The 18,881-nt window shown below is 33.7% G+C and overlaps 2 protein-coding genes across 2 annotated transcripts; one reads left to right on the plus strand and one right to left on the minus strand.

The window, feature by feature from the left end:
• Window positions 1-840: 840 nt before the first annotated feature.
• Window positions 841-10,505, minus strand: LOC131849427 (transmembrane protein 87A). The gene is made up of 11 exons (XM_059199504.1): window positions 10,269-10,505; window positions 9,297-9,357; window positions 7,685-7,779; window positions 7,047-7,232; window positions 6,696-6,845; window positions 5,805-5,980; window positions 5,346-5,453; window positions 3,235-3,447; window positions 2,527-2,647; window positions 1,829-1,976; window positions 841-1,231 (listed from the first exon to the last, which is right to left on the minus strand). Exons 1-11 carry the CDS (start codon window positions 10,356-10,358, stop codon window positions 1,002-1,004), a joined length of 1,578 nt encoding a protein of 525 aa, XP_059055487.1. The 5' UTR covers window positions 10,359-10,505; the 3' UTR covers window positions 841-1,001.
• Window positions 10,506-16,331: 5,826 nt separating this feature from the next.
• On the plus strand, window positions 16,332-18,022 carry LOC131849382 (mesoderm induction early response protein 1). The gene has a single exon (XM_059199450.1). It carries the CDS (start codon window positions 16,539-16,541, stop codon window positions 17,724-17,726), a length of 1,188 nt encoding a protein of 395 aa, XP_059055433.1. The 5' UTR covers window positions 16,332-16,538; the 3' UTR covers window positions 17,727-18,022.
• Window positions 18,023-18,881: the final 859 nt, after the last annotated feature.

Genomic DNA, 18,881 nt, shown 5'->3' on the forward strand with positions numbered 1-18,881 from the left:
GCGACTGAATTTATATAACTTCCATATATGTAGATACGTGGCCATATTCCAATGTTATATTTTGTATACCAAAGATCATGTCTAAAGAACAAAATATATTTATGTGTAATGTCAAAATAAAGGTTAAATTACTTTACATTGTTTTATGCAATTTTTTTCCTAGTGTGGGGTAAATCCATTAGCTTGAAATATTCTATGCGATGATAATTATAAGATGTCATGAGATAAAAGAATAGTAAGTACATGAAAAATGGAGGAATTGTTATGGTATTTTTTGTTGCATGGGGTACTATATTACAGAATGCCAATTCACTGACTACCGGATTTGTTTATTTTGTTCATTTACGCTACTATTGACATATGATATATAAATAATACAATAGAAATTTGTATTGATGTTTATGTATCGAATGGCAAATAACCCTTTGGCTCGCCTAAAAAAAGTGATAACCGTTGGCAAAGCTGTTCGGAATGACGTGAGACAATTCTATCATAAGAATTGTTAGGGCAGAGGAAGGCCGAAAAAGATATGGAAAGACTGTGTGAAAGATGATATGGTAAGAAAAGCAGTAAATAACGAGATGAATGGAAGAATAAACATTACGCTGAACTATTATTAAATTAATAAATAAATGGGATTGGGAAGAAGCAGGCTCGATGTCGACAGTTAAATTGTTTCTGTGAAGTGTAGTCGACAATTTTGTTAAACATGGGGTCAACATATAGGCTAAAGAAATTTTACCAAAATACTCTCGAAGGGAAATATTAGCATTTTTTTCTTATTAATTTTAAATCTGCATTTATTATTGTTGATTAATAAAATAATATATGGCGTTGCATAAAATTATTTATTTATTTGTGTCGTTTATTATCGTAAATTATGGAGATTAAAAATATTGGCGAAATCGCAGGTAACTACGACTAGTACAAAATTAAAACACAAAATCACATGACGTACATACTTTATACACAACAACAATAATAATAATACTATTAAGTAACTATTGCATCTTCGACACCTCGAACTTTGTGTTTATGATTTCCTCGTCGGAATCTAACAGTGGTAACGTGCTGGTCGGTATATTCTCTTCCACCCAGCGGAGATCGGAGTCTAGCGAGTTACTGTTGGGGTCCGGCTTGACAGGATCCCTTGTTTCTTGGGGATCAACATTGATGCTACTGCCCCGCATTTTTACTCCATATGCGTCATTCACAAATTGTTCTTCCTCTTCTGAAATAAATAAAAAAGAATTGTGTTAACTCACTGGATGATCTAATGTAGAGCCTAAATGACTTTACCAAGTCAAATAATTTAAGCTCTTTTAGCTTGATATTTTAAACAAATTATTTTATGGGGTTACTAACAATACTTGTCTACGTACTGTAGAATACGGTTTCTTTTCCTAATGATTTGACGTGTAACTCACAGATTTTGTATAAAATCATGTATGCGATCTTACCTTTGTCATGTTTAAATAATTTAAAATAAATTGCAATATTTGATAGCGAAATTGTCGAGCATGCACGATACACGTTACTATTATTTACATGTGTATAACTTATTTTGGAATATCCATAGTGCTGTTTACATTTATTGGATGGTTCACGCCCGCAAATTACATGAAACTGAATATTCTCAATGTAAAACCACATTCACGTGACTTTAGTCTATATTTACAAAATAAATAAACCTATTCAGCTTTTTATAGTATACATCATTAATTATACAAATTTATGACACTGACCAATAGATGGCGTTGTACTTAAAACGCCCAAAGCTTAATCAGAAATACAATATTACAATTAAGAAAAAAACAAAAAAAATCACCATCTTCGTCGTCGGCGTTGTCTAGAAGCGGCGTGAAAGCATACCGCTGATTGTTGTTGGTCGGTCTCCACAGTATCATAATGACTATGAGCACGCTGGCAAACAGTATGTGCCAATATGCTTCATCCATCCACACCTCTTTCCACTCCTGCAAGTAACAGTTGGTAGTAACTAGAGATGAAACAAATATACTACAAGGCTAGGCTGGATACTGGATTTAGTATCAGGCCGGATACCGTATAGTAAATTAAAAAAAAAAGAAGTGCGGAACTCTTTGTATAAGCTGACGTCTTTGCGTCACAGATGCCCCAATTAGCATGGTGAATATTTGTTTTTTTATGATATATTTAACTGTAGTGTAATTCGGTTCTTAAAAGATAGTAAAATAGAATAATTTTTGCATACTATCTGTTAACCACGACTTTGTCTGCACAAACTTTCATCCCTGACTTTCTCATCATCCAGATTATTTTTCGAGTTAACAGATAGTCTATGTCCATCTTTGTAATACATATATATTTCAATTTTCATTATGACCCCTTCAGTCGTTAGATGATAACAAACAGACAGATACACATTCGAATTTAAGGTTTTCATAGTTTATTAAACGGTAAAGGTAATTTTTAGTTTTCAATCATAGGTTAAACTACGCGATATAAAAAATAACTCCAAATGAAGATAAAGAAAATGCTACTCACCGTGATACATGGTAGCACCCTGTAGGATTTTATAGAGTATAACATAAATACGACTGACGATATCACGGCGAATATAAGAGTGTTCGTGAAGTGTCTGTACAGGGATAGCTTGATTGTGTTTCTGTAATAAATTATAAAAGAAATAATTCAAATTCAAATTCTTTATTTGGGTAACACAAATTTTATTTAGTTCTATGTAGTTGAAAAAGCCATTATCATCCTTTTAAGGATAAAGATGCCAGGAGGCTCCAGTCTTCCATAGGTTATATAGTAAGTTTAGGACTCATCGTATTTTATTTTTTATTTATTTATTTGATGTTCCTGCATTCGTTCATTTAGGAGGGATAATATCATAGGAGGGAAGAGGATTGTTAGCTACGTGGAAAATTGATCACAATGAGATCATTGTGATCAATTTTCCAATTTTCTTAATCTAAAACCTAACTCTTTATCACCAACGGGGAGAGCAGGGGTCAAAAATCATTACGATTAATGGATAGCCCACAAGAAAAGGGAGAAGGGGATCATTAGTAATGTGAACCGACGACTCCACTATTAGCAATGTATCACGTCGGGTCGATCTGCACGAGGCTACTATCCATTCCGCAGACGTATCCCGCCCACAACAGCCACCGTTTCGGTCGCTTCATGCGTTTTTTGATGCGTAATACAGACGGTCCACCTAGATAAGAGTACAGGCCGGTTTACCTGCGCAGCTGCAGCGTGCGCATGGTGTGGGCGAGCGCGACGAACACCCACCAGCACAGCGCGCTGTCGAGCAGCGACAGCGGCGCCTCCGACAGCAGCAGCGCGCGGCCGGCCGGCCGCCGCCGCACGCGCAGCCAGCAGTTGAGCGCCGCCAGCGCCGCCCACAGCGCGCCCGCGCCCACCACGCGCTGCAGCGCCGGGCCCAGCCGCGGCCTGCCCGCCACACACGACACACGCCACACGTCTTACATAATACCGAATCATTCGGTCCACCTCCCCACCCCCATCGGGGGAAAAGGGATCGGTAGTAATGTGGACTCATGACCCCATTACTAGCAGTGTACCATGTCAGGTCGACCTCCACGCGGTTCCCTCTGAAAACCATCGTGATAAATTCTTGGTGAATTTGTCACCATGGGCCAACTGACCTGACTTCACGCTCATCTCTTATCGCCCTCCACTGGTGCCCCGCCGGCGTGATCCGTTAGCGCAGGCGGGTGTACCATTCCATTATCACCCATAAAAAAAAAACACGACAGCCCCATCTGTAAAGCATCCAATAATTTTGGAAGACACAGTTTTAAAAAGTGTATTCTTTAGTGTGATGCCACAACTGTTCACAGATCGCTAGCCCAAGTTAGAAGATCTTGAGTTATAAGATCTTGAGCAGAAAACACATAAAATTTATTATTAAAAACTACACAGCAGTCCATTGCACAATGTTCTCGTACAGCGTAATACCAGGTTGAAGCAAATTGCGTGGAGCTCTATCGCTAAGGCTATATGCTATCATAAAAGCCATGACCACTCTGCCAAGAGTGAAGGACTGAAGAAGAAATACGGCCTCGGTAGTCTAGCGGTTTAGCACACCGCTTTACGTCCGATGGTCGCGGGTTCGATTCCTCGCACGGCACAAACATTTGTATTCATGAGTATGATTGTTTGTATCGGTCTGGGTGTTTCCTATGTATATTATGTATGTATTTACGAAAATAAAATATTTCTGTGTATTTGCATCAGTTATCTAGTACCCATAACACAAGCTTTAACTAGCTTAACTTGAGTATGGATGGCGATGTGTTAATTGTTCTGAGATTATTATTATTAAAAGCAATTGCAAATTTTATGACTTCAAAAAAATCTATAACAAAGATGATGGTAAATAATTACAAAATTAGTGGAACGTAACGTGTTGATGGCTCCTCAATAGGAAATTACTTAATAATTATTACGTTATGATTTCCTTGACTATATTCGTCAATATTGCGGTTTTTTGTATATCTACAATAACAATTTGTTTTCATTTAGTCGAATGGCGAGTAATTTTGCAACTACACAAATCTATCCTCTGACATAAGTAGTTAACAAATATATCTATACATATAAAAAATAAATGTCGCTAAAACTTAAACACAGCATCACTGATTTTCATTTCTATTTTGTTTTTTTCGTTTCAATATAGGAGTGATTAAAGAAAATCGGAAAAATTCTAAAGTTTAGCAACTAGATTAATTAATAGTTATTTATTGATTGATATTAAATTAATCATTAATTTATTGATTGGTATTCAATTAATGATTAATTTATCACGATTGACGATCATTCTAATCTGAAGATTAGAATGATCATCGATCGTGATAAATTCCTATTCGCTGTAATGTGCCAATTAACTTGATCATATATTTCTTTTTGTTCTGTTAGTCAAATAGAAGGACTATTTGACTTTCGAAAATTATTATGTTAATAAACCCGTGAAGCAAAATAGTTTATATAGGGAAATGGTGCAGAATTAAACATATTTTTAAAATTATTCATATAAATACATTAAATCAATATAAAAAAACATTACACACACATAGACTACCATGTAATCCAAGTTAATCTAGCTAAAGCTTGTGTTATGGGTACTAGATAACTGATACAAATACATAGTTATTTTTTCATAAACACATAAATTTTATACATAGAAAACTGATGAATTAAAATGTTTGTGCCGTGTGAGGAATCGAACCCGTGATCATCGGAAATAATGCAGTGTGTTAAACCGCTAGACCACCGAGGTGGAGCGTCGAAGGTAAATAATGAAGGTTCAAGCCTTGTGAATTACTTACTTTACTATACCGAATCCAAGCGATACAATAATGACTAGCATTCGAGCGAGTGCCCTCTTGGCAACAGATAACATCTCCGCAAACATGTACGCTTCCAGGTTGAAGAATCTGAAAATAGAAAAAGACAATATTTAAAACTGCGAAAGTTGAGATCTGGCAGTGACATTACATATTATATTGACATGATATCTTAGTTATCGGAAATAGCACAATAGATAGATAAAATTGTTGTAAATAAGAGAAAGTCAAATAACTAAATTCAATTATAGGAATGGCGCCCCCCCAAACATGTTTAACAGCATCTGCACTAGTCGAATCCAAGCTTATGTCAGTATTTTTGTTAGAAAGTTTTAAAATTGTAATCCGGTAACAAAAAAAGGCTTTGTAATATATATTACAAATTAGAATTTTAATTTTATTATTTAAACTTACATAAAAAAAAAAACATAAAAGCGTTACCCTGTGCGGTTGATGGCTGCGTATACGGCGTAGTATGTGGCGCTCTCGAGCATGCCGAGGAGCGCGACGGCCCCGATCCAGTACTGGATGCGCAGCAGGTCGCGCCACTGCAGCCAGCACACCAGCAGCCAGCCGCCGCTCGCCACGCTGTACACGCCGCACATCACGCCGAAGAACTGCGACAATATTCTTTTTTATACTACGATTTTAGCAAACGAACCATTTCGCTAGTAACCTGTATATGTGGTATACCCATCATTATAGAACTGCATCAATTTTTTTTATATTACGATTTTGGCAAACAATCTATATGGCTATCCCAGCTTATCTCATTTGTATCAGTCGTATCCCCATCTGTATAGAACTGCACTGATTTTTTTTATACTACAGTTTTGACAAACAAGCTGTTTGCCTGTCACATCTGTGTCTGTCGTGAGCCCGTCTGTATAGAACTGTACTAATATTTTTTTTATACTACAATTATGGTAAAAAGTGGTATAAAGTTATCGGTGTGTTTACCCATCTTAGCGCTAGAAGTATGTGGATCTATTTCTACCGCTTAGCAACTTGGTACGTTCACCTTTTAAGGATAAAATAAGCCAGTGAAATTACAGGTTGCTATGGAACATTTTGTACAAAATATTTAATATTTTTATTGAATAATAACAGATTTTCCATAATAGATTTAACATGTTTAATTTTTGATCCCATTGATCCATGTGTGGTTTTAGACCACGTGGATGACTAAAATAGACCATTAAACATTTTTTTCAATATTATCATCTATTTTTCATGTAAAATGGTGATATTTATTGTGCATTTTGTATTAAATTAAATATGCCGGCTTAATCTTTGAGATACGATTATAATATACAGATACCGTCTACATACCGGCAGGAGAGGCCACATAGCAGCAGACAAGTACCCGGACGGCGCCACCATCTCGACACTGACTGTCAAATTGAACTTCGTTTCACTCCATACCGACATTAATAGTTCATATACACCTTCTCTCTCAACAACCACAAGGGGAGTCACTTTCTGAAATAAAAAGAAAATTAGTTGCGAATATTTTATGCTTCTATAGAAAATATATGTACAATATTCACATTCACGATGGTATCCCAGATGGGATAGCTTGAGACGTTAACTGCGGACTGCGTGCGGACTGGCGACGCGCAGACTGCGCGCGCGTCCGCACGTCCTTTTGATTCAATTTTAGGAAAAAAGTATGTAACTCACTGATTGTGTGACTATGGCAGTATTCTTTGCCGCATCGTCTGATAACTTAACCTTATCGTCGTGCATTATAATCGCTTCCTTCCCATGACATGTGTATATGTCTTTTTTACTTAATACTTGATGCACTGTAGCATTGTTTTCGCCTGGAGCTGATCGTTGTGTTCTATGTGAACATTCGATTACTTGCTGAAAAAGGTCTGGATTTACTATCTATATTCACAACTGTTATAATATGAGGGTCACAGTATTAAAGATTAGTAATTATATGAAAAATTGAGAAATTGGTATATTGCAGAATGCCTATTCACTGGATTCAATTATTTTGTTAATTTACACTACTTTTGACTTATAAATAAATAATGCAATAGTTAGACATTTGTATTAATGTTTTATGTAACGAATGGCAAACAACCTGATAGCCCATCTAACATAATTAATACTAAAAGTGATAAGCATCAGCTACAAAGCTTACTTGGAAGCTGAAAAAGACATCATCATAAGTATTATATAATACAAGAAAGTGGAGGGAATATAATACAAGAAAATGGAGGGGATAGAAGCCACAATTGTGGCTATATGATTAAGTACTTTAAATTTATTGTGATAGATTCTTCATAATACGAGGATTTGGAAAATACCTGTTCAGAATAATGAAAGTAGTCTGGAGAACATGGTGTCGGCGACCACTCATATGCAACAGTAACGTTGGTTGGTTGCACTACATCACACTTTACTGAAATAAATAAGTTATCGTTAGTGGAGGTTGTAATGATTTATCATTATTAGCGCTTCTTGATAATCTCATTGTCTATGTTTTTCATTTAATGGCTGATAAAGGAACGGTGCACCCGCGTGCGTTAACGATATACGCTGGCGCGGCACCAGTGCAGGATGATAATATAAACATGAGGCCAGATCAGTTAGCCTAGTGATAAATTCACCAGGAATTTATCATGAAGTTTTCCATCATCAGGGGTCCACAGTAATAAATTAGTCCACATTAATAACAATCTTTTAAATTAAGTGCCGTCACTTTAATGCAGTTTTCAGCAATAGAAATAGTTATTTAAGAGGAATGATTATATGGGTGTTCTATATAATAGAACAAGCCGAGAAAATAAAAGATTTTTAGTCCATCTGCGCGAAGTCGGAATAGGGAGCTAGTTGAATATAAAGCTCAGATAATTGAGATAAGTATTACAGGTATGAAGCAGAAGGGGATTGTACTAATTTATTTGTTAACAAATGGTTCATATGAGATGAAAAATATAATGAAAAACCTGACATTTCAGGTCTATAAATTATGTGGCAATGTTCTTACAATTTTTGACCCTTCCCTTCAGCTTTGTCAAAGCTGTTCGTATATTTTGCAGTTGTATTAAATATATAAATATTATAGAAATTATAATATTTCCTTAATAGTTCAAATTTCCTGTTTTATATTAGAAATTGGTATATGACATCACATATCTATATCACAGGACATTTACAACCATTATCATGGAAAATAATCATTCTGTATGAATGTTGACACACTCTATGGTATAGTGATTTAGCACACCGTTTTATTTCTGATGGTTATGGGTTAAATTCCTCAGACAGTAGAAACATTTGTAATCATGACTGTTTGATCTGAGTGTTTCCTATGTATATTACCATGGTAACATGTTTGGTCTTGAATATAGAACAGAATATATATATTAGAAATTTTAGATTAATGTGGGATTGTTTGTAGCCAAACATATGGCCACTCCCTACTTTAACCTTTGGATTAACACATAGTACACAAGAATTAAAAATAACACATGAGAATATTTTTCCTTATACATTATTAAATTACAAAACTGTTATCAACATTGAACAAAATAATTACAATTTTATTACTACAGTTATATTTTGAGAAACTCAGTGGTCTAGCGGTTTAGCATGTTGCTTTACTTCTGATGGTTGTGGGTTTGATTCCTTCATGGTATAAACATTTGTATTCATGAGTATGATTGTATGTATCGGTCTGGGTATTTCCCAGGTATGTTATGTATGTATTTACATTTATTACTATTATTTGTATTACTTAAAGATTTTGGAACAATGAGTGTGTGTATAGGTCTGGGTACTATCTGTATGCAAGTAAAATATATTTAGGTATTTTTATCAGTTATTGCAGTAACCATAGCTCTGGTTAGTTTATGATTAGATAATAGAGTGCAAATTGTCCTGATATATTATTATTGTAATATAATGCATACTTACATATTACAATGAGTTTTGAATCCTTAAAAAGAGATTTCGCTAATTGAAATTTGCAGTTATCCTGTAAATAGGTAATAATACATTTTACTGGAAGACACATATCGAGATATATTATTTATAATAATACACATATCTTTAGTTTAGTGTAATATACTATTACAATTTTTTTAATATATATTACCAATATATAGCCAACATTATACTGGAATAATATATATAATGGGAAGAATTTTTAAAAAGTTGTAATGATTTCAGATTATACTATCCTCATAAACTATATCCATTCTGTCTGCTTATAACATTAGTACATATAAATACATATGAATTCAATTTTGATTTAAGAAACAAAAATATAATTATTAAATATAATTGAAATTATTGATGAACTATCAAAAAGATCTCACCATCTTTTGATAAAGAGGAAACAGAGAACTGATTCATGTTTTAAAATTATACTTATTTGTAGTAAAATATCTTTATTCATGTAGGTCTATTACAGACTTATAATATGTCAAAGCTACCATCAGTTTGGAGTGCTCTCTAGCTGAGAAGAACTGACATGAAACTGAGGATGTATACTTTTCAAATAAGCTTGTACATGTTTACAATAAATAGAGGATCACCAGCATATGCTATCACAATTTTGTCTTGTACTATTGTAATTATTTAATAACCCTAGTAGAAACATAATTTTATGTAAAAATTACAGACAGCTCTCCCTATGGTAAATGAATTCAATAGATATTTACTAATGCAATCCTATATGTATCCTATATCCTAAAAATTACAAAGCATTCTATAAACTATGACTAATGATCATAAATACTGTGTATATATACTTAATATATATGTACATTTAGTTAATAGTATAACAAGTGTTATCAATGCTATACTATTTAGGGGCTTAGAGTGAGCTTCCTGTAAGTAATCGAATAGGTAATACAAAAGAATAATCCACAACTAAATCCTTACCCCGCTTAGCGGCAGAATCCACTTTCCGATGTCGGAAAAACATAGCGACATTTTGAAGAACAAAAATAAGAAAATTATACGTCGAAACATTATGTGAGTTGAAATTCTAAAAGATTATCTAATATTTATTTTCTGAGATGTATTTTCAAACAACATTATAATTCGGATTAAAACATTTCGCAAAAAATATTAATAAACAGTAGGTAGCTTCTATTAGGATAGGTAGGTACTTTCGGTAATTATATATTTATATTGTATCGTATGATGTGCTAAACTTTTGACAGTTGACATTGACAAATTTCTGACATACTATCTATTTTAGTGAATTCCGACTCCATACAAAAACCAAGGCTTAATAATGACATTAATATTTCATATGTTCTAAGTGTTCTAACGGGTTCCGAAAGAATGTAGGGAGGTGTAAGGATAAAAGATGTTGACTCTAGGTACATATGTATACTGTGGATATATTTACAGATAGTAGGAAAAGGATTTATACATATATTTATAATAGTATGCAATCGGTCTGGTTTTACAGTCTTGTTAGGTTCCTTACGAATCCTATCGAGATATATCCTCCTGACTAGAAAAATTGTATTTCTATGAAAGATCGAATGAACGAATGCTTACTTACAAAATATAATATTGATATTTGTACAAAGCGGATCTTATACAATAATTTAATAAATAATAAGTGTTCAGCAGTATTTACCCATTTTATAGGCATATAAATTATTTCTCATTTATAAATACTATTGTTTTTTTTTTCTCTTCTTTGGCAAGAGGCTAATTACTATTGTTTATATGTACCTTATGATATCGTTAATCTGTGGTATAAGCGTACATTGAAGAGAATCTGGGAAAAAAGCGCGGGAACTTTCAAAGCGACTACACGTATTTTTTCGCGCTAGTTTTGCAAAATTATATTTTATTGAGTTTTTTTTTAGTCAAAACCAGTAAAGATGACGAAGAGGAGTGGGAAGAAGCGAAAAAAGAAAGAGGAAATATCGGATGATACATCCGATGATATTAATTTTCTAGGGTCTGACTCGGAATCGGCACCTGAGGATGTGGATAAGTATAAGGCATTTCAAATACCAGATTATGTTCGGTACTATCCTGAGGATGGTGGAAACTTTGAATACATTGTATTTATGGAGAGTACAGATAGTAATAAGCCAATCGGTGATAGGGATATGATGTCCTTAGCTACTAATTTGAAAAAATATAATAAAGGAGTTAAGCAATTATTAAGGATGAATAAATTTAAGATCGGCGTCATTTTTGAACGCCCCGGTTTAGCTAATGCAGCCTTAGTTAATAAAAAATTTCTAGACGGATTTAAATTAAAGGCAAGTATACCAGCTTCAGCCACGGAAGTAACTGGAGTAGTTCAGCATGTTCCTACGCATCTATCGAACGAACAAATATACTCTAATATAACCAGCTCAAAAAATATTGTTTGTGTACGCAGATTCATGAGGCGTATTAAAGGTGATGATAACACCTTTACAATGCAGCCAACTAAAACCGTCTCCATCACATTTTCCTGTCCTGTACTTCCTGACACCGTCGACCTGAATAGTTGGCGCTTTGTGGTGAGGCCTTATATACCTCCTGTAAAGCAGTGTCTTAAATGTTTAAGGTATGGTCACATCGCTAAGTTTTGTAAGAACGCTGAAAGATGCTCAGTATGCGGAAATAATCATAATTTCAGAAACTGTTCGGCAAATATTAACGAAGCTAAATGTTGTCACTGCAATGGTAATCATATAGCCATTTCATCACAGTGTCCTATTAAGAAAAAGAAAATAGAGGAGAATAAAAATAAAGTACAAAGTTATGCTGATATTGTTAGAGAGAAATCATTTCCTCAATTAGGCAGTACCAAAACTTCACCTTCGGCACAATTTATATCCCTACTTAATTCTGACCAAATTTTAAATACCCTATTAGAATCAATTGTTAAAATTATAACATTGAATAGAACCAATGACAAAACAATATGTACAGAAAATATAAAACAAGTTCTCCTAGAGACATTACAGAATAAAAAAAACCCAGATTAATCTTTCTTTCTTTAATTTTTTATTTCTTTATGGACCATATAGTAATAGTCCAGTGGAATGCACAAAGTTTAGTAAGTAATCAACAAATCTTTACACATTTTCTATTGGAGAACAATATTCATATTGCTCTGATATCAGAAACCTGGCTAAAAGCCTACTATAAATTAAATATTAAAGGTTTTAACATTGTTAGATTAGACTCAGGCAATGACCATAATGGCGTTGCAATTTTAGTTCATAAAAGTATAGAATTCAGTAAAATTGATACATATAGTGATGATTCCTTACAGAATATTGCGGTACGATTAAAATATAAAAACACAGAAATGTCAGTTGTTAGTTTTTATAGCCCAAATAATTGTAGTCCACGTTTTAACAAAAATAAATTCAGTAATCTTCTTAATAGTATTCCAGAACCCATGTTGGTTGCTGGTGATTTTAATGCTCATCACACAGCATGGGGTTGCTCGTCTATTAATGCTCGTGGTCGTGACATTCTTGAATGTATTGATGGTAACAACTTGGTCATCTTAAATGATGGTACACCGACTACAGTAGGATCACACAGATGGCAGAGTAATGCACTTGACCTTACTATTGCATCCCCTTGCTTATCTCTTGCTTCAAATTGGATGGTACATAATGATCCCTTAGGTAGCTACCATTTACCTGTAATAACAAAAATAGTAATTAATAACAATTGCACTAGATTACCAGAATCCTCAGATTATCCCAAATTTCATAATTACAATCTTATAGATTGGACCATGTATAAGAAGACCACAGATAGTTTGTTACAAGATTTTACACTTTACACTTATAGTAATTCACCCCTGCAGTGTTATACTAAATTAATTGATATTTTCAATTTAGCTCTAGACAAAAGTTATATATCAAAATCAAAACCCATAAACTCTACAACTGATATTCCTTTTAAAAATAAAAGGATTCCATTACCTTGGTGGAATGGAAAATGTACACTTGCAGTAGATAACTCTAAACAGGCATATGTTAATTTTAAAAACAACCCATCAGAGGCAAATTATATTACATTTAAAAGGTTACAAGCCAAAAAAAAGTTAATACTTAAAAGAGAACAATCAATTAGCTGGAATAATTTTTGTGAAAATTTTAATCGCACCACACCCATTTCGAAAATTTGGAATACCGTTAAAAAATTCAATAAAACTTACGTATATAGTCAGATTTCAAATAAAAATAACTGGATTTCAGATTTTCTTAAGAAATATACTCCTGACACTGTCGAGACCCAATTTAAATCAAACATTAATGAAAATAGTAACAAATTAAATTATTTAAATAAACCCTTCACTTTTTCTGAATTCAATGCAGCCATATCTACCCGAAGAGATACAGCATTTGGTCTCGATGGCATACCATATAAATTATTAAAAAACCTCTCTTATACCTCTAAAAATATTGTTCTATGTATTTATAATGCACTGTGGAAAGAGTCAGTTATTCCTTCCGATTGGAAAAAAGATTGTATTATTCCAATTTTAAAACCAAACAAAAATGCAAATGAAATAGATTCCTATAGACCCATAACCCTGACCTCCTGCATGGGAAAAATATTTGAGCAATTATTAAAACAAAGATTAGAATTCTACATAGAGAGTAATTGTTTATTACCAGCAAACCAGTTTGGTTTTCGTAGAGGTAAATCTGCCTCTGAGAGTGTTACTCATCTCCATATTGATATATTTAAAGCACTTAAATGCAATGAAGTTTTGATTGGGGTATTCTTTGATATTATCGGTGCATTCAATAATGTCAATCATCACATTCTTACTCTGGAACTTGTTTCTATTGGTATACCTGGAAAAATTATAAACTGGGTCTATAACTTTTTAAATGGTAGAGAAGTTTTTGTTAAAGTTAACAAGCAGTTAATAGGACCTCGTCTTTCTTATAAAGGTGTGTGTCAAGGTGGAATACTTAGTCCACTACTCTTTATCCTCTACATACACAAACTTAATTTAATTTTAGGACCACATGTCAGGAATCTTCAATTTGCAGATGACCTTGTTATATACTTTTCAGGCCCAGACATTAATAAAGTAACAGAAAAAATAAGTAACTCATTGTTAAGATTAACAGATTACTTTAAATACCTCAATTTAGATGTAAGCCCTGACAAATCTAAAGTAGTAATATTTTCTAAAACTAATAAATCCTACAAAAACATTAAAATATTATATAATAATTCACAACTACCTATTACTGCTGAAGTTAGATTTTTAGGTGTTATTTTTTGTAGCAATTTGTCATGGAACAAATATGTTGATTATTTACTAGGTAAAGCTTCCAAAGCATTTAATATTATCAAAGCTCTATATAAATGTGATCCTAAGATCCTTTTAATGCTGTACAAATCCTTGGTTCGCAGCCACTTTGAATATGGCTATCTATGTTTTGGTTCTGACCAAAACAAGCTTCATAAACTTGAAGTACTTCAGAATAATAATTTAAGATACATAACTGGTGCAATGAAAACAACCCCTATAAATTCCTTACAAGTAGAGTGCTGTATACCACCATTAAACCTGAGATTCTGGTACTTAAAACAAAGATTCATCTTAAAATTATTATCCTTTTCTGAAGACCCACTCTTACAAAAGCTCAAACATATTACTTCTTTATTTCCCCTTTCTAATTCTAAAACAGTTCCCTATATACTTCATGATTTCTCTGACTCAATCAATATTGATCAGCAATACAAAATTCACAAAAGCAATAGATTTTGGAATTGTTACTATGGACCATTTGAAAGTAAATTTCCAAATATTAATATTGTAATTGACTCTGAGTTAAGGACCAAACAAGAAGTTTATAACAAGTTGTCTACATTTTCAACTCATCAATCCATATTTACAGACGGTTCTAAAAACGAATCGAGAACATCCTTTGCTCTATACTTACCAAGTATCAGAACTGGTCATGGAACTAGAATACATAAAGAATTTAGTATTTTTTCAGCAGAATCTTTGGCTATTTTAAATGCACTTTGTTATATAAAAGATGATAGGGGCAATTGCAAAAAATGGTTAATTGTCACAGACAGTATGAGTGTTTTAACTGCTCTTCAAAGTAACAAACTACATTATAAAACCAATTATATCATAGATAGCATTAAGCAATTATTATATGAGCTTTCATTGGAGTGTTATGATATTATTTTATTATGGACACCATCACATATTGGTGTTTTTGGCAATGAAAACGCAGATTTCCTGGCAAGAACTATCACCAACAATGACATTGGCGTTGTCAAGGATGTTGCCATACCTTATTCCGACATTCTTTCTATAGTTTACAAGAGTTTTCGTCAAAAATGGGTTGAACAGTGGCAACTTTCGCTAAAGACCAAGGGTAATTGGTTTTACTCTATTAACAAAAATATTAATTCCTCACCCTGGTTCACTAAATCTAGAATTTATAAAAATCGGAAATTTTACACACTCCTTATACGACTTCGTTTTGGTCACGCTAGATTCAATAGTCATTTGTGCCGAATGAAAATAATTGATTCAAATGCATGTCAAGAGTGCAATAACAGCAGTCAGACCCTAAATCACATATTTTTCGAATGTTCCGCTTATAATATTCAACGCTTGGTCTTTATTGATAATTTACTGAACATTTACAAGAAACCGGAAAAAATCCCGCGCGACATCCAAGACATGCTAACTAATTTTGAAACATATATACCTATATATTTATACGTTACCTCGATATCGATAAAACTTTAAATAATTGATACAAGGATATGGACTACGGATAAGACTTAAATTTTGAACACGAATGAAAACAAAAAATAAACATACATAAGAATTGGCCTTTGGCCTCATCACTTGTTCAAATATGAAGAAGTTTAAAAGTAGACTAGGCTGTACGGTCTAAGGATCTTTGCCTGTTCCATCACTGAAAAGGAGATGGACGAATATGGGAAAAAAAAAAAAAAAAATGAAGAGAATCTGTGCCTCTACTTGATATGGTTGATTTCGTGTCAAAATATTTTTGTTTTGTCTGTCTTATTTTATTAAAAAATAATAACTAATGTTTATTTTTAGTGCTATTTATTTATTTTAATGTTTTACACTACCGGATAGCTGAAGATCATATGAAGTATGTGCCATGTTTTGGTGATATGATACAATAAAGAGGCATTGCAGTAGTCATGTCAGATTGCGCGTTGGTAGCCAATGTAAACGAGCACGATGCGAGCATGGACGTGGGGAACGATAAGTCTCTCTTTGAGCCTACTGTTGATATGATGGTAAATGATTTTGACGACGAAAGAACTCTAGACGAAGAAGAAGCATTGGCTGCGGGCGAGCAACAGGATCCCAAAGCCGAACTTAATAGTTTGCAAAGAGAAGGTGATATGCCTTTAGAGGAACTACTGGCGCTATACGGATACGACAGAAGCATGGATAAGCCAGCACCTGAACAAATTCCAGAAGTGGTACCAGAGGAAAATGAAAAGAATGAATCAGCATTGCAGCAATTGTATACCGAGACTGCCAATCCAGAAGCTACACGTTGTCTTAGGTCAGGTTCCAGGCCACCTTCAGAAGAAGAAGACGATTATGATTATAGTCCAGATGAGGATGATTGGAAGAAAACTATAATGGTAGGTAGTGACTACCAGGCTGTGATACCAGAAGGTTTATGTAGTTATGATGATGCATTACCTTATGAAAACGAGGACAAGTTACTTTGGAATCCAACTGTTTTGGATGAAAAAGTTATTGAAGAATATATGAAAAAGATTTGTGCAATGAACTCTGGTTTGGGTGTAGAAGCTGTCCCCCGGGGGAAACAGTTAAGAGATGATGAAGAGGCCTTATTTCTGCTTCAGCAATGTGGTCACAATGTAGAAGAGGCATTAAGAAGAAGGCGGATATCAGCGCAAACTCCTGCACATGCCAGTTTATGGTCAGAGGAGGAATGTCGCAACTTTGAAAATGGTCTCAAAGCACATGGGAAGGATTTTCACCTAATAAGACAGAACAAAGTACGGACGCGATCAGTCGGAGAACTTGTCCAGTTTTATTATATATGGAAAAAGACAGAACGCCATGATATATTTGCAAATAAAGCACGTTTGGAGAAAAAGAAATACACATTACACCCGGGACACACTGATTATATGGACAGGTTTTTAGAGGAACAGGAGGCTTCTGGTGCTGGGGTTGTGCGTCCAGCATCACCATCACCTATGATGGTCTATGCTCCATCACCAGCAGCGCAGCCTGATCCCCTCGCATTAGGAGAAAAAGAGGTATTCTCCCAGTTAAATGCTCACACACCGCCTCCCCGAGCTCTTTCTACAGAAGACCAAGAACCAGATACAGGCTCCTAATACATGCATTTTGGCAATGCCAATTGTCAAGTAGTATGCACTGTTTCTTATAACACTTCATTACAAGTTTATAAATCGAGTGGACATTGACATATAAACATGCAGTTTTCCTTACATATTCCTAGGGACAAAGTATCCCAGGAGTAACAAAATTACTTATTAATATTTGACTTATAAATAATAAATTGCTGTGAAGAACCTATTGGTACTTTCATGAAGCACTCACTAGCGCTGGCGCAAGTATGCTCTGATTGTCATCTCAAATGATGGCTCTTATTATCACATAGCACTGAGTCAGTCTGATTTTACTTTAGCAGATGTTGAACATATAGACTGACAGTGCAGTAATGTGCTGTAATTTTATATTAATTAATAAGAATGAAAAGTAATTGAAATAATTTTCTGTAACTGAATTAAATGGCAAATTAATATTAAATTGTGAAGAATAATTATAATGTTTACATTGAATTAAGTATAATAAATACATTTATGTTGTTGTATGTTGAACATGTAATGTTTCATTTGTCATATTGTGGTGTGGGATTTGTGGGTACAAAGAAGTTATGTTATGTTTTAGCATTTATATTTATATACAGAAATTGAATCATAGAATTGTTATAAATTCAAAGTATATAAAAGCATATTTTCCTTGTATGACTAATCATAATTGAACAGAAATGAACTGTTTCACAGTTCTGTAGGGAGTAATGAGCGAATCCTGCACCACTTGTATATTTCCCTTATTCAGGAAAACTATCATTTTAATTATTTTATTTAATGTTTTTAATTAGAATAATTTGGCTAGACGTTATGAATGAATGTGTGACTGTACCCCATGGGGCCTTTTTATATGTGAATTCTTTTTATGATAAGGTTTTTAATAGTACAATGTAAATAATTATGCTATGATTGATTATTATTTATTTACTTTCTAATGTATAAGGGAATTATACCATGACTTGTATGCATCTACCCATTTACAATGGGTTGTATACTGTGGAACTTAAATAAATAAAACAGTGCAAATTTTTTTGTTTTTATACTTTTATTATTATGCGTATTTTTACTATAAATGCGAAAGTTAGTAACTTTAGGTGGATGTTTTTTTTTTTGTAGATGATAATGGAATGTTGCACCCGCCTGCGCTAACGGTTT

This window comes from Achroia grisella, unplaced genomic scaffold, assembly GCF_030625045.1.
Source record: "Achroia grisella isolate CSIRO2021 unplaced genomic scaffold, CSIRO_AGI_Agris_v1 utg642, whole genome shotgun sequence".
NCBI classification, from domain to species: Eukaryota; Metazoa; Arthropoda; class Insecta; order Lepidoptera; family Pyralidae; genus Achroia; species Achroia grisella.

What these genes read in the sequence shown, in the direction of transcription:
- LOC131849427 (XM_059199504.1), bottom strand. Translation starts at nt 10,358, where the DNA reads ATGTTTCGACGTATAATTTTCTTATTTTTGTTCTTCAAAATGTCGCTA. An exon ending in GGATTCTGCCGCTAAGCGGG is followed by an intron (nt 9,358 to 10,268) that starts GTAAGGATTTAG and finishes ACCTATTTACAG; the next exon opens with GATAACTGCAAATTTCAATT. An exon ending in CAACGCCGACGACGAAGATG is followed by an intron (nt 1,232 to 1,828) that starts GTGATTTTTTTT and finishes TATTTATTTCAG; the next exon opens with AAGAGGAAGAACAATTTGTG.
- LOC131849382 (XM_059199450.1), top strand. Translation starts at nt 16,539, where the DNA reads ATGTCAGATTGCGCGTTGGTAGCCAATGTAAACGAGCACGATGCGAGC.